The sequence below is a fragment of the Meles meles genome, chromosome 12, assembly GCF_922984935.1.
Source record: "Meles meles chromosome 12, mMelMel3.1 paternal haplotype, whole genome shotgun sequence".
Classification (NCBI taxonomy): Eukaryota; Metazoa; Chordata; class Mammalia; order Carnivora; family Mustelidae; genus Meles; species Meles meles.
The window spans coordinates 21,861,314-21,876,973 of NC_060077.1; the positions used below are offsets into that span (position 1 = coordinate 21,861,314).

General features: G+C 52.3%; 2 protein-coding genes across 5 annotated transcripts in view; both read left to right on the plus strand.

The window, feature by feature from the left end:
* The window catches only part of GRK3 (G protein-coupled receptor kinase 3), a 122,867-nt gene extending 116,750 nt beyond the window's left edge, over nucleotides 1–6,117 (plus strand). For 3 of the 4 annotated variants that reach the window (XM_046024742.1, XM_046024741.1, XM_046024743.1), the window contains one exon: nucleotides 112–6,117. In XM_046024742.1, coding sequence (XP_045880698.1) covers nucleotides 112–273 — 162 coding nt within the window. In that variant the 3' untranslated portion in view covers nucleotides 274–6,117. The remainder of the gene's footprint in view (nucleotides 1–111) is intronic. The other variant, XR_006821034.1, reaches the window with a different exon arrangement.
* Nucleotides 6,118–12,556: 6,439 nt separating this feature from the next.
* Nucleotides 12,557–15,660, plus strand: part of MYO18B (myosin XVIIIB) — a gene marked incomplete at its 5' end in the record, with an annotated part of 249,320 nt that continues 246,216 nt past the window's right edge. The window contains one exon of the mRNA XM_046025552.1: nucleotides 12,557–12,664. Coding sequence (XP_045881508.1) covers nucleotides 12,557–12,664 — 108 coding nt within the window. The remainder of the gene's footprint in view (nucleotides 12,665–15,660) is intronic.

Sequence of the window (15,660 nt, forward strand, 5' to 3'; positions counted from 1 at the left end):
TCCCTGTGGGCAGCCCGGGAAGTGGGCTGGTGTGGTCATGACCGGAGGCGCCATGTCTGCGGGCCAGCCAGGTGCGCCCGTCACAACCTCTCCCTTTGTGTCCCCGTCTAGAGTGACCCCGAGTTTGTGCAGTGGAAGAAGGAGCTGACGGAAACCTTCACGGAGGCTCAGCGGCTGCTGCGCCGCGCCCCCAAGTTCCTCAACAAGTCCCGGCCCGGCGTGGTGGAGCTCTCCAAGCCGCCTCTCTGCCACAGGAACAGCAATGGACTCTGACACCCTGGACGGGAGGGCCCCGGGAAGACGGGGCCACGAGGAAGCCCACACTGGGGGCTTTCAGCCCTTGATGGGGAGCCTTTTGGAGAAGTCCGGGGGTCAGAGGTTCGGTCCGCTTGTCCCTGGGGCTCTTCCGCAGCTGGCAGGACCCAGGTCGCCGAGGTGCTCCTTGTAGGAGCTGTGCCCATGGTCGGGCCTGGCCGGCCTCCCACCCCTCCTGAGTGCCTCCTGCACATGACTCTGTCCATGCTCGAAACTACTGAAGAGACAAATGGAAGTTCTTTTCCTTTCTTGCACACCTGTTTGGGTAGACGTGAGCCTCGAACTTGAAATGTCTGTATATCTGATAGCAAACATATCTTAGACTTGCCAAGATGGAGGGCAGCCCCCTGCGGCAGGTGCCAGTTGACCCGAGGGCCGCCCTGTGTCCTCTGCTGGGCTCCTCCGTGTCCGCTCGTGCTCCTGGGCTCTGGGAGGTCAGCGCGCATTTCCTCGGTGCGCTTCAGCACAGACCAACCTCCTGATGCCCAACGTGGCCAGCTGAGGATAGTTTCTGAGAAGGTTGCTCTTGGCCCCCGCCCTGCTGCAGCCACCCAGATCCCCGCCTGTGTCTGACAGGGAACAGAGGGAGCATGCCCTCAGAGGACTTGGGGGTCGCTCATCACTGACAGCGTTCAACAGTGGATGCTCAGAAGGCTTCACAGGTATCCTGAGGGACAGGCGGAGGTGGGGGTTAAACTTTCAGGGCAATAGTGATTTTCAGACAAATCGCACTTTCACGTGTCTGGGCGTACATGGACGCTTGGGGCTGAGTCTGGCTGGGGCTCCGACAATAAGCAGTTACAGGACACGGTCATCCTCGTTCCTGCCCCCGGAACACATACCTGCAACCAGTGTGTGAAGGAAGGAAAGAATTGCTCTGTCTTACGTTGTAGTATAATTTAAAGTGAATTTTATTGACAAAAGAATGCTGAAGAATGAATGTGCTGAAATGAATTAACTGTGTATGCTGACTTCCGTCTCACCCTTTGCCTGCCATTAGTGAGTGGTACTGGGCCCCGGGTGGGTAGTCCCACGGTTTTCCCACGGCGCGTCTGATGGCCTTTTCACGCCCCAAATAAATGCTGGGCTAGAAGAACCAGCGTGTTTCCCAGTGAAGTCCTCTCTATCACCAGACTGAAAATAGTAACAGTGATTTTTAAAGTCCACATGTCTGTCTCACTCTTCGTGCAATCCTGTTGTATGTTCCTAAGTTAACTACTAATGATATAGACGACAGCGTCATTACCTGCGTCCCGCCCTCGACATTCGTACCACCGCCAGGTCTCCAGGCACTGTGTTCATTGGGAAAATGAGTACTTCTTAATGAAATTATATTTTGGGAGATTGGAAGGTGATTACTGAGCGTTTTTTATTTCATGGGGGCTCCCTTTGGAAAAGAAATCTGGAAGTCCACTCTCCATCTGAGCTATCAGTTGGGGTTTAAATCAACACATGCGTTCTACTCGGCTCTTTCCAGTAGAGGAGGACAGAGGCGCTCTTTACATGCCTTGCCCTGGTTTAAAAGGGAAGAATGGGTTCACATTGTTTTTTAAAAAACCACTGGCAACGAAAGGTAGTCGTTCCTCATAAAGGGTGAGTGCCTCACGGCCATGGTTAATGACCACAGTCACTGCTGTCGGGGCCCCATGGAGGGCGCCCATCATTGAGCAGTTACAGGCTGGGAATGGGTGTGCCCTGAGCCTCTGCCAGACAGAGCCAACGCCCTCCTGTTGAGGAGGACACAGACTCCTTTGGGGTCTGGGCTTAGTCTTCCCCATTTACCACCTAGGGCATTAGCCATGTGAGCCCACAGCTCTTTGAAAGACACCATCTTTGCTCTGGAGAAGAACAGGAGGCTCATCTGTCCTCAGAAAGGAAACAGGAATTGGAAGACTAGCCTCAAGCCTAAATTGCAAGCACTGGGGTCTCGTCCAGTGAGTCTGCTACCTGTGCTTGTCCCCGAAGCCGTCTGATAGGGCCAGTGTCCCCGCTGCCTCTCGGAAGACACTTCCGGACCCTTCTGTGCCAGCAACTTGTGCCTGCAAGGCCAGAGAAGGCCACTGCTCTGCAGAGATGTTCTAGAATGTTCTAAGAGTGTGACCTCATCCCTCGATGGCTGACCCTTCGACATAGAGACCACGAGAAAGGACAAGATGCAGCATATGTTTTCTCACTTGAAGAAGATAAAGTTGATGTTATTTTTATAAAGTTATAATGTCTTGACTTCATGAATCAAAGGAATTAATCAAGCAAAGTCTAAAAATAAAGATGACTTTAAGCTGCTCTACAACGTATATGGAAGAAGCTAAAAACTTCAGCGAATCCAAGGTTATTTTTCCAGGCGAGAATATTCTCTCTGGTGCATTTGCCCCTTCACGGCACCGGGAGGCATGCTTTTTCCCTTCTGCATCGTGTTTAAGGAGGATTTTTCAGCAAAACTTCTAGAAATTAGCCATTTCACTGCTAAAGCAAATGTTTTCGCTACTCATGCCTCTGACTGGCCAATCCATGGATGTGACAGTTTCAAAATGTGTGTGGAACAAGAGGGACCAGATGTGGAGGAAAGCAGGCATCCCGCTCAGGAAAGCCCACGACAGCAGCACACAGCCATCCGTTTGGAGCAAGACCTAGCTTGACATGTGATTTGAAATGCGTCCTGTGGACACCAGAAACTATTGTTTTAAGGCCCTCATGGGCCATTACAGGATATCCTTTACCCATTCATAGGGAGCTTTAACTCCACAAAAAAAGATCAAAGTGTGGTCTTTCTCTGATGATTTGAAAAATGTCACTCGGAATTTGTAGTTGGGCCGGTTGGACACAGCATTTGACTTTTCGATGAAATAGATTTTTCACATCAAGAAGAAAGCCAGATTCTCAGAGTCAGGCCCTTTTTCACTTGCTGTAAATCTATGAAAGGTACTTTGAAATGTGTTGGGGTAAGAGAAGGCGGATTCTGTAGGACTTAATCATACGTGATTTTTTTTTTCCTTAGTAATTTTGTTTGGGGAAGTGTTTCTGGGTCATTTGGAGATGCCTGATGAATTCTCTCCATGCCCCCGAGGACTGGTGACGTTTGTGCCCGGAGAGGAGGTGGGCTTCACCGGAGCATGGGATAGGTGGTGGCTGGGGGGCCGTGGGCAGGTGGAGTGGGTGTCTCCCAGACAAGGACAATGGTAGAAATGGCGCGAAGGAAGGAAAGAAGGCTGTAACTGGCAGGTTAAAAAAAAAACAACAAAAAAGCCCAACTCACTCCCTTTACACCAAGCACCAAAGAAATGACTAACTAAAGTTGGCTGATTCTTTCCCTCTTTACAACAGGAGTTGAATAGTAATGATTGTGAGACATGGTCACTTTATTTTCGATTATGGAGCCACTGGAATTATGAATAGCCCATCGGCTTCCCATCAGGGCCCTGCGTGCCCTCCAGCACCCTCCAGGAAGGCACCTGGCACCCAGAGCTAACCGCCCCCCTCACCCCATCTTTGCGCACATTGTAGCCACCGGCAGGTCCAGGCATGGGAGCTGGGTGGCCCCCCTCGGGGCCCTGTGGCAAGCTACAGACCTTTGTCACATGTCCACTGGGGCCACAATAAGATTCCCCAGACCAGCGACACCCGGCTTGCTGTTTAAGCCATGCCCACTTCCAGAGAGAGGTTTAATAGTTGAAATGTTTGGAAAACATTTTTCCCTGGAGACCTAACATGATTTCCCCTCCTCCCATGAAAGATTGACTCCAGAGGTTTGAATTCCTCAATTACTTAAATTCCTATGAATATGAATTTTTTTTCTTTTCATGTGGCCACATTTAAAAAAAAAGAGTTATTTTCCCGTTAACTAATGAAAGTCAAACTCGGGAATACTATGGTTTCCTCGCGTTGTAATGGACTTGAGATTTCTTTCCCCCTCAAAGACTAACAGACCTGCCCTTTTAAAGCTGAGGGACCGGGATGCCCTCCCCGTGGTGGCTGATGCGGGGCCTCTCACTGACGCAGCCGGGGGAGTCCTGGTGAATGCCGCACCCCAAATATTTAATTATCTTTAATGAAACACACACACTCACTATAGAAAGTGAGCTCACAGTATCGGCGTGTCATCAAAACCTACAGAAACAATAACTGTGTTTTAAAGTTTCAGCAACTCACATTCTTACAGCAAACTGCCCAACACCACGATCTCAAAACCATCTCTGAAAACTGGTCATTCTGCTTCCGTATTTTATTTTGTCCTGATCTAAAACGTCTTTGATGCAAGGGTAGGGAATGGAAAACTATTTCTAACCGTGCACTCAAAATTACAAAAGGACTCGAACTTTAATTCCCTGTGTCTCAGTTGAGTAGATTCCGTGATGTATATATTCTGAGTGGTTTGTAAGCTAAACACTGGCCATTTTTTTAAGTTCTATTGTGAAATCGTATTTTTCTATGTTTTAACTAATTCCAAGAGATTTGGCTTTTTCTGAGTAACGTAAAGATTGCCGAACGACATATATATTATATATATATATATATATAAAAAAACAGAGTTCTATTTTAGCACAAAAGCATTTTATATTATTTATTGAATCCTTAGTTTGTTTTCATCAGAGACATTCCTTCTTTCTGCTCCTTTTTCTTTGTATAGTTTGTTATTTAAAGAAACAGCAGCCCTTTCTGTGCTCCATGAAATAAAGTGGGAATAGTGTGCACAGCCCCGTGGGGCGAACATCTCCCTCCCCACCCCCCACTGCCACGGACTGTTTGCAACAAAAGCTCATCCTGGGCTCTGTGCCGAGAGGCATGTGCACTTCTCTGGCTACACCTGACTGCACACACGCCGTGGAATACTGCTTCCATCTACCTCTCCGGAAGGCCCCCAACGCTTGCTTCCACACTGGCTTTGGTATCAAAGAATCTCAGTAACGCATCTCCCTCTGGATGTTGGCTTGAAAGCCGCGGTCCTGTCTCAGCCATCGCGGCAGACCCACTTCCCTCCCGGTCGTTCTACTCCCAGAGCCCAGGGCCGCCCACGGAGCACCGTTCCCCACACCCCGTCTTGCCGCCACCCCGAGACTCGAGACTCGGCTGTCAGCCTGATGTGTCAAAGACTAATGAGAGATTGGTCCTCAGCACCGGGCACAGGGGGCCAGCCGTGTTTTAAAACACCACCTCCAGGAGCAGCGCCTTTGAACGTGACCTTCCCGTCCCCACCCCCGACGCAGGGCTGTTTCCAAATGGTTTGGAAGGTAGGGTCATAGAGGCCCGTGCCCTCATTTGTGACCAAATCTTTGGCAGCGGTCTTACTTTCGAGCGGATGGACCCTTTAGGATTTCCGTGAACTAGAACGACCAGTCCCTGGGAGGGGGCTGGAGGGGTCCCTCCTCGCGTGCTGACATTTCTCTCTGCCTGTCTTCCTCGCTGTGTAGCCGTTAGGGTGGCCCCATTCTTGCTCTGTTCCCGGCCAAGCGTCACACCCTTAAAGAAACAAAACCGTTTCCTGTTGTGCGTGGTCTACAAGGTGAAGCCGGCGAATTAGATGCTGTAAATCTAGCTATTCTACCTGGGAAATTAGCATTCGTTGTGATCTCTCTTCACCCTGATTGTGCCCGTGGAGGTGTGCAGCCCTCTCTCGGTATCCACTTACTCGTGCACGTTTGAAATCCCAGACCACGGGAGACGCTGTCCCACGCCTGCTGGCAGCTGCCTGGCGCAGGCCACATGCTGTCCTTTGGTATCAGCGTCTTTCACGGCTGCTCGGGAGCAGCAAGGCTGGTTTCCTGTGTTGATAAGTTGCTTCTATGAAATCTCAATAAAAAGGCTCTGTACAAAGATGCGTACTTTGGTGTGCTGTCCTCCCTCAACCCCCATTAAAACCTGCATTCTTTATCGAGCTGCTAAGACATCAGGACATGATACCTTTTAAAGACTCCTGATTTTGAGGACAATCCATGCAGAGGCTGGTTGGATAAAGAGGAAGGGGGTTGCTGACCTGCATTTCTGTGGACTGCTTGGATTGTTAGGGGCACAGCCCGCTTCATGGTCTCGGGGCGGGGGGGCGGTTTGGAGACCCAGCAGCTGGTGCCTCCTGCAAGACGTGTTGTGGGGAAAGAGCCTGTGACAGTCGGGCCACAAGGAGACCCGGGGGAGGGGGCATCTATCTCCTCCGCAGTTAGTCTAGACTACACTGGCCCCCCACCAGCATACTCCAGGGTGACCTTGGAGTCCCTTGGGAAGTGCAGATCCCTCACTGTCCATCCCTGCTCCCACAAAGATGAACTGAGAGACCACGGGGTACATGTCAGTTTAAACCTAAAATCCCAGGAGGCGGTGGCCCCAGGACCCCAGCGGCCTGGGCAGACCTGCCCGCCTGGGAGTCCGCAGGTCAAGGGCAGGCCAGCTCATCCCTGCCCTAGAGCTCAAAGCATCTCCTGTGGGGTGCTGGTTCAGAAAAGAAGGAAGGCAGGATTGACTCCCGGAGCTATTTTTCCCCCAGAATGCACTTGGGTTTGCCAACTCAAAAACCGTTTAATAGAATAGTTGACAGGTGGCCAGGCTTCGGAGCGGGTGGGCAGCTCCATAGGCAGTGGGGAGCCCGGGGCCTGGTGAACCCCATAACTGAGAGCCGTGCTCCAGAGCTGCTGGAAGCCTGTTCCTCCTCCGGGCCTGGAAGTGCTGGGCACCCCACACCCAGCCGACCTCTCTGGGCAGCCTGGTTGCTCTGCCGTTTTCTCACTTCTGATTTACAAGAGTTGGTTGAGATGAACCAAATTATCCTCCAGGTTTCCAGCACGATGGTTAAGTGGGAGGAACACGGGCAGCACTTTCTTGCCACATCCCAAGGTTTCTTCCACATTGCCTCACGGATAACTTACTGCTACCCTCCCCTCTCAACTTTGCACTCCCAACGCTTGTCCCAATACTTCCTTCCCAGTCCACATGGATTCATGGCAACATGATGGGTGAGGACAAGAGGACAGGAGCCTAAGGGCTTCCCCTTCTTCGGGGACCTGGGTTGGGAACTCCACAGAAGTTTCTTGGCCTCAGCACATTTGGGGATTGTCCTTCTCTTGGGGGCCCTCCTGTGCCCTGTGGAATGTTGGTCAGCCTTCTTAGCCTCTCCCTGCTAGAGGCCAGTGCATAACCCACCACCAGCCATTCTGGACAACCCAGAATGTCACCAGATATTGCCAAACGTCCCTTGAGGGGAGTCAGACCACCCCCAGTTTCAAACCCCCGGTGCAGACGATAGGAAAGTCTCCATGTGTTGGGGACAGTGTTGGGGCAGGGACTCCGTAAAGGTGAAAGGTTGTTGCCAGAGTTCGTGGCCAGGGCTCTTAACTCCTGGGAGGCTGTGTGGACTGTGAGGTCTGCTGTGCAGCTGTTGTGGCCAAATTCATTGTCATGCTGGGTCATGAGCTTGACACAGGGGTATTGGAGGTAATGCCAGCCCCGAAGCTGGAGGAGCAGGTGTTAAAATTCCCAGGGCGGTGGGGCGAGCGGGAGCACCTGGGTGGTTTGGCCAGTTAAATGTCCGACTCTTGATTTCAGCTCAGGTTGTGATCTTAGGGTCGTAGGGTCGAGCCCTGCCTCGGGCTCAGCGCTGAGTATGGAGTCTGCCTGAGATTCTTTCTCCCCCTCTGCTCCTCGCCCGCTCACAGTCTCTCCCATTCCCTCTCTCTTTCTCTCAAATAAAATAGATCTTTAAAAAAGTGCAAGAGGGGGACCAGTTCTTCGTGTGGCCCCTGGGGCTTCCTCTGATACCTGCTTCATTTCATCCTTGATGTCGAAGTATGGGACAGATTTTTCTAGATAGCAGATCAGACCCATGAGGCACAGTGGGGGTGGGGGCGTGAAACACCATGCCTGTGAACTTCCCACTCATCTCAGGGTTGACTTTGCCCACGGCTTTGGCCAGTGACTGCAGGGTGAGCACGGGAGCCTTGTGTCCACCAGCAACCACGGCGCTGAATGTGGTCCTGAGTCATTTCACCTTCCCAAATATGTCATGGAGGACCTTGGCCAGGGAGACTCCAGTGGACGGTGTCCTGTGCTGTCCAGATCCTCCTTCACTGAAGGACTTCCTGTCTGTGCTAGGGCTGCAGTCATCAGCCCCTTGGAGGGTGCCTTAGCTACTGAGCCTGACACCACGCCCTTGCCATGGTGCCCACATCCAGTGACTGATCCATGCAGAGGTACAAATACCTGGCCATCATGGTCCCAATTTAGGAAAAAACTAGCTGTTGAGGTCATAGTGGGGTTGCTTCTGGCTGTTTGGGGGCCCTTGTCACAGCTAGACATTTCCCTCTGTTCGATCCTGATTCCTTCTCCATCCTTCCACAGACACAGATACCAAGAGAACTCCTTAATAGTGTTCTGCCGTTACACTCTATTTCAGAGTCCACTTCCCCCGGGGAAACCAGCCTGCACTGTGGGGCCCAGGTGCGATAGGAGTTAGCTGGTGCTGATGCGGGGTCTGGAGGCTGGATCACCCACTGGCCAGCTGACCGAGGCCACAGCCAGCAATTGGCGGTAATAGGTGCAACCCAGAAACCCCTAGTTCAAAGAGAGGGGTGCTCCCAGCATTCACATTTGCAGCAGAGGTGAGTGGGGATGGTATGCTGGTGGAAGGAAATGCACTGGCTGCTTTGTCCCATCGAGCTGGGAAAAAAATCACAGTCTAAGATAGAAGGGCAGCAGGGAAAAGGAGCCTCATGCCTGTGCTCCAAGGAAGCTAAAACTTCAAGGCTAAGAGATTGATTTTCCCAATTTACGGAAGACTGATCGTGTTACAGTTTCCTTGGATGATAAGCTGTTGGTTGGAATCTGTCCCCTGTCCACTGCGGGAAATTTTGCCAGAGGCGTGAACCGAGGTGATGCAGGTCAGGTTGGTCTCGCCAAGCAGACTGAATGGACCTCTGTGTGTGTGGCTGGATGGGTTCTGTCTGCTCGGCGAGTTTTCAGAGCCATCCGTCCTTCTGTCATTGATTGTAACAGACCCTCGTTGAACTGTCCCTTCTTTACATTCCATGCCTGTCCATGGAACCCACGCCAAACCCCCGACCCTACTCGCTCGCAGCTTGCTGCCATTTGCTTGTCCTGAATTGCAATCCCTCTGCTATCCTTGAATAAACGTTCTCATTTTGAGCTCGCTTCCATCTACTTCTTTATTTAGGGCAGCAAAGCGTTTGAGAAAAGTGAAGGAGAGAGTAAATCCTGGACAGTGGGGCTGGGTGGCTATGGCTAAGCTTGATGGATGCTTTGGGGAAAGATAGTAAAAAGCAGAGAGGCCAACCAGGCTAGATATGCGATAGTGTATGCATTCAGGACTACTCTCCTGGGCTGTGGAATGGTGGCAAGGACACACCAAGCCTGGCTCTCCTGAGCATGGAGAGTGCGAGGAGAGGAAAACCCGCTGGGGGTCCTGCAGGACACCATGAGGACATCCCGTGAGAGAACACCAGCATCACTATGAAGGTCAATGTTGGCTCTCCTCTGCAGGTGATGCAGAGCTGGGGAAAGCTTTTACAGAGCTACATTAGGTCATTCAGTCATTCAACAAACACTCACTGAGTACCTACCATGGGCCATGAAGGACTGGACCAGTCAGTGGCATCAGGATCCCCATTTTATAGAACGGAACCCTGAAGCCCCGTGAGGTGAGAACATTTCTTCGAAATCAGGATTGGGCCTTGCTCCCTTGCTCCAAAGTCTGTGACCTTCCCTGACACCCAGAGCTCTGTGTAGACACACCAGATCCAGACTCTGGCCAGGAGGTGGGCTTTGGGGGTCTCTCTACAGGGATCTCTCCCACCTCCACAGTCTGGGCTGTAGTCTTCTGTTTACCAGTTGCTTTGTCCACTAGAGTGTGATGGGGCCTTGCCTGGTGCTGGGTGACCAGGATGAACAGGAGACCACAGACAGGTGGAAGACGACAGACAGATGGACAGACATCTAGAGAATGCATGATGTGGGGCCAGGTCCTGGGACATCTGTTCTGGTCCAATTTCCATACATTTGGTTATTTCATATGCATTTATGGGGCGCTTACTGTGTACCAGCCACTTAAGGATACAGACACAGAGAGACAGTCCCTTTCCTCTCTGTGGGGACCATGACCCACAACACAGGCCCTGCAACAGTCAGGGGTAATTCTCATGATCGCTCCATGACACTCAGATGCACGGAACTCTTCTCCAGTTTATCAGGACACACACACACACACACACACACACACACACACACACACACGGTTTTCTGAGAACAGTGGGGATGATAGGAGCCTAAAACGGGAGAGGCCGGGGTATGGCACTCAGCCATCAGGAGCTAGGCAGAAGCAATCACCTAGCGTGAAGTGAGGTGCGGTGCACTGGGGTCCCTGAGTCACAGGCTGTCTGTAGATAATGACTAGAATGTGGTATCCCCAGGGACGAAAGAGATGGGCCACCAACAAGGGTCCTACCCAAAAAAGAAGTTAAGGATAATCAGGAGGCTTAAGTTAGTTGGCCCAATAAAATGTCACAAGCCAGGGACGCCTGGATGGTTCAGTGGTTTAAGCCTCTGCCTTTGGCTCAGGTCATGATCTCAGGGTCCTGGGATTGAGTCCTGAGCCAGGCTCCCCACTCAGCCTGCTTCCCTCTTTCCCTCTGCCCTAACCCCACCCCTACTTGTGTTCATGCTCTCCTCTCTCAAATAGATAAAATCTTTAAAAACAAAGCAAAACAAAACAAAAAATATATCACAATCCGTCGCTTGGCCATTTTGTGGATCCAAAACTGACCGGCTGAAGATGAGGCCAGGTCTCCAGGGGGAGAAATTGACCACCCTGGGACAGGTGCACATGCCTATGGTTCCTTAGTCTGTGTCCCCATGAACCTGCTTCCGCCTGGACTGTCCAAGCCAAATGGGGCCAATTTCCCTGGGGGGCCTTGGTAAGAGGGCCTTTACTTTCTTATCCTGTCCTGCCCCCTGGGGAGCAAAGCCTGGAGACCAGCAGGCAAATGCTCAGCCAGAGGAACAAAATGACACTTACAAGACCTGCCCTAAATCACAGCGCGGGCAGAGTGATACTTGGTCTTCGGGTGAATTTTTCAGCACCACATTTCCCAGGGGAATAAGCAGACATGCCAGGGGCCCTCGGGACCGAGTGCCCTTCAAGTCAACGTAAACAGTGTTGCAGGTGCAGACTGACAGAGACTTGGAGTCATTTCTACGTGTCCACCCCACCGCATAGGACCAAGCGCCATGGAAAGATAGACAAGATTAACAGGACAGCAAAATGCCAGGAGGCTGGTTTTAGCGCCAGGAGGTGAGTTCACGTTTCATTATCCAAAGGAAACTGTTTCCACGAACTTCCAATAAAATACTGAATCTTGGTCCCTGGAAGGAAGGGAGTAGCTTGAGAGTATCTTGCTGTATCAGCAGGAGGGATGGAAAAGTAACAACGTGTTCTTCTGGTTAAAATGTTTCTAAAGAGAAGCAGCATGCCTTGTTTGAATGGAATGACCCTGGCTTTAGGAATCAGAAAGATCTAGATCCGAGTCCCTCGCTAGCTGTGTGGACTCCTGTGATGTTCTTAACCTATCGACGTCCTTACTTTTCTCCTTCTGGGCTGTGGACACGGTACTTTTTATAGTGCCCTGTTTGCCGCAGCATTTGCGACTGTGCGCTCTGGAGCCAGCACTGCCTGGATTCAAATCCTGGTTTCCCACCGCCTTGGGCCAGCTGGTTGACATTTCTGTGCCTCATTCCATGCCCCGTCGGTCAAACGAGAGTGGGGAAACCCTTACCTTGAGCAGGGCTGTCAGGAATAGTGAATGAGGTCAGTATAAAGCCCGTAGGTGGGAGTACCTGGTGGGTGACACATGTTTTCACGCATTGATTGTTTACCAAGAGACACCAGAACTGGCTCAAGTTGTTTTTCCCCCTGAGTCCAGCTGGAAGGCAGAGACACGCTCCCCTCCTCCCCAACCCCCGCGGCCTCCGGTTATCAGTGTGGGTCAGGCCTGTCGGGGACAGGGGTGACGGGTGACAATGTGCTGTCCCCTCCCCTGCTCCGCGCCACCAAATATGTCCATGCTGTCCGATGCCTGGTCTGCGGCCACCCCAGGCTGTCGTCTCCTGGCCAGACCTGGGGCTCACCGGCTAATTTTAGAAATGACTTGTCGGCTCAGCTGCTGCCGTCACATTGGCGCAGAGGGAGGGTGTGGGGAGGACGGGGAGGAGCAGTCAGGGAAGGGGATGTGTGTGAGGGTGTTCCTGACATTTCTCCTTCGCCCCCGCTGTCCGGGCTTGGTGGGGTCTCTGCGCTGCCCCCGGGGGAGAGCTCTCAGGCCGCTGTGTTTCCCGTGACCCGTGGCCTTGCACAAAGAAGGTACAGTGGGATGAGTTTTTACGAGGGGCACCTTGGGAGCTGACGGGCATTATTTTCCAGAATGTGCTTTTAGGGGACTGGGGCAGCACGCGTTGGGACCTGCGGTCTTCCGTCTTGGGGCCACTCTAGCTGGACGGCCTCCGACGGCCTGTACGGCCTGCTTAGAAAACAAAGAGTCTTAAGTGGCAGGATTTTTTTAGAACAAAATGCTGGGGTGAACAGACACTTCTGACATCCTTGTCTGTCGGGCCCCAGCCATCTGCTAATCATTTTTAAATCTGCATTTAGAGTCCTAGATACCTTCCGGGGTGTAATCTCAGCCCCGCCACGATCGCGGTTCCTATTTTTCTCTCCCCTACCCGTGGTTTCTGCTTCACAGGTTGTCAGTTTATGGTCAGGCAGCCGACTCTTCTGGGGCCAAGTTCCCCACCCTGGCAAGGACAAGCCTTCGTGGTGGTGGCCTTTTATTTTCAATAAGCATGTGCATGGTGGGGGAGGGGCGCGCTGGTTGGAAGACAAAGCTTGGGTTTCAGGCGGCGCTGACGTGATCCTCAGTCCGTCCCAGGACCGGCTTTATCTGGCTTGCCCGGTGGGGCCGGGACCTCCGGGCCTCAGGGCCTCGGTGCAGGGTTTCTGCTAGAGGCGGCTGGGGGGATAAAGTCCAGTCTGGCCCTGAGCTGGCAGAGGCCTGGGCTCCCATCCCGCAGGGTCTGGAAATGTGGGCTGTTCCTTTTTCTTTGTGGCCAGCCAGGAAGATGCCTACCATTTTTAAGAATCCAGCTCAGGAGGGGCCCACGCGAGCTTCCCGTGTCCGACATGGTGGTAGGTTCTTGCGTCTTGATTTTGCTGCTGACCCGAGCTGTGTTCTCCCGTCTCTGCGTGATAGGTCCAGGGTGGGCTCGAGGAAGATCTGGGTCGAGTAGGCTATGGATGAGTTCTCGAATATGACAGAAAGAGGAGACCTGGGGGTGGGGAGAGAAGGAGGAAGAGCAAAAGCAGAGTCTCTCAGTCTCCTGACTTCTGAGGGGCTGCCTGTCCCCAGTGAGTCAGTATTTGGGGCCCCCTGCACACAGGCCTGGTCACCTTGAGTTGCCCAGCTTGGGCTCTGCCGACTCGGTGACCTCAGACAAGTCACTCCCCAGCTTTGGTGTCCCCTTCCAAACCTGAGGGTGTTGGGTGGTCCTATTGTGGAGCCGTCTTCCAGGACCCAACCTCTGGGGCAGCATTTCTCCAAGTGTGGGCCGTCAGCCTTCGCTGGGGGCCTTCCAAAGCGCAGATTCCCCAGCTTGCCTGAGATCTGGCCCCCTGTCTTGGGGGCAGGAGCCCAGAAACCCACAGATTTCATACCTCATAGGAGGCTCCGGGGCCCACTGAAGCTGGAGACCCGCCTTTCCTCAGGCGTGAGCTGAGAAAACCTAGAGGGGGCTGCTCAGGCCTCATTCTTGCAAAATATCTGAAGGCCGGTGGCACCCAGGGGAGAAAGACTGAGCCCTTCTGGTGGCATTTCAGGATGAGAACAGAAGGCCACAAAGCGAAGAGACTTCCTGGCGCTGCCAGAGAATGAGAACTCTGGTTGTTTCTACTGGGCCACGATGAGACAGCCCTTCGGTGGGGCCTGGCTTACTTGGTGGTTAGAGACAACTGTCTGAATGGTCACTTTGTCTCTCTCTTTAAAAAAAAAAGAAAAAGTTTATTTATTTATTTTAGAGAATGGAGTGGGGGGCAGGGAAGGCATGAGCAGGAGGCACAAAGGGGGAGGGAGAAAGAATCCCAAGCAGATGCCACACCGAGCACAGAGCCCAACATAGGGCTCGATCTCATGACCCTGAGATCACGCACAACCTGAGCTGAAACCAAGAGCACGGCGCTTCACCCACTGGGCCACCCAGGTGCCCGCGAATGGTGCCTTTTACGCAGGTGGTTGGTCGCTGTGGTGTACGGCCTTTCCTTGATTTGCTTTTAAGTTTACATTTTAATTCCAGTTCGTCAACATGCCATGCGATATTAATTCCTGCTAATTCTTTTCATTAATTAACTTTATTTTCTAGAGCCATTTCAGGTCCACAGCATAATTGGGGGACAGGTACAGAGATTTCCCATGTACCCCGTGTCCCCACACATGAATAGCCTCTCCCCACTCTCCACATCCCAAGCCCGAGTGGGACAACTGACCCAGTGGGTGAGCCTGCAGGGACACACCGTTGTTACCCGGAGTCCATAGTTGATGTCGAGGCTCATTCTCAGTGGCAGACATTCTAGGGGTTTGGACAGATGGCAAAATGGACCCATCGTTGCCGTAGCATACGGAGGGCCTTCCCTGTCCTCCGTGCTCCGTCTGCTCATCCCTCACTCCTCCCAACCCCGGGCAACCATGGATCTTTTTACTCTCTCCATAGTGGTGCTTTCTTCCAGAGTATCGTATGCTTGGAATCAGACAGCAGTGGGGCCTTTACAGATTGCCTGCTTTCACTTAATGACATGTGTTTACAATTCCTCGTGTCTCTTCGTGGTACCCTTGCACCGTGTGAAACTGTGTGAAATGGAATGGTTTGAGAAAGGGGCAAAGTGAGCTTGAGACAATGGGAGGGCCCCTGGGTGCTGTCAGACCCAATCCGGTCTGTGGCACAGAGAGGGGAAGCAGCTTGCTCAAGGACACACAGATTTGCAGTGTCAGCAGTGGCTTTAGAACAGCCAGTCCCTGCCCTCAAGGCTGGCACTGGGGACCAGCCTAGGGCTCCTCATTTTGGGACTAAAAGCCCTATTTTCCCTATTACCTCTGCCCCCAAAGCCTTCTCCCTCAGTATCATCCAAGCCTCAAAGGAAAGGATTAAATTGTATGTCTTAAGTCAACAGAGGTCAACAAATATGATCTTTATTCACCGAACAATGTCTCTGGGATGAGAGCTCACGGGACGGTGGGCATTGCATTACTACCAAGGCAGATATCTGTCTGTCTGTTTCTCTCTCTCTCTCTCTCTCTCTCACACACACATACA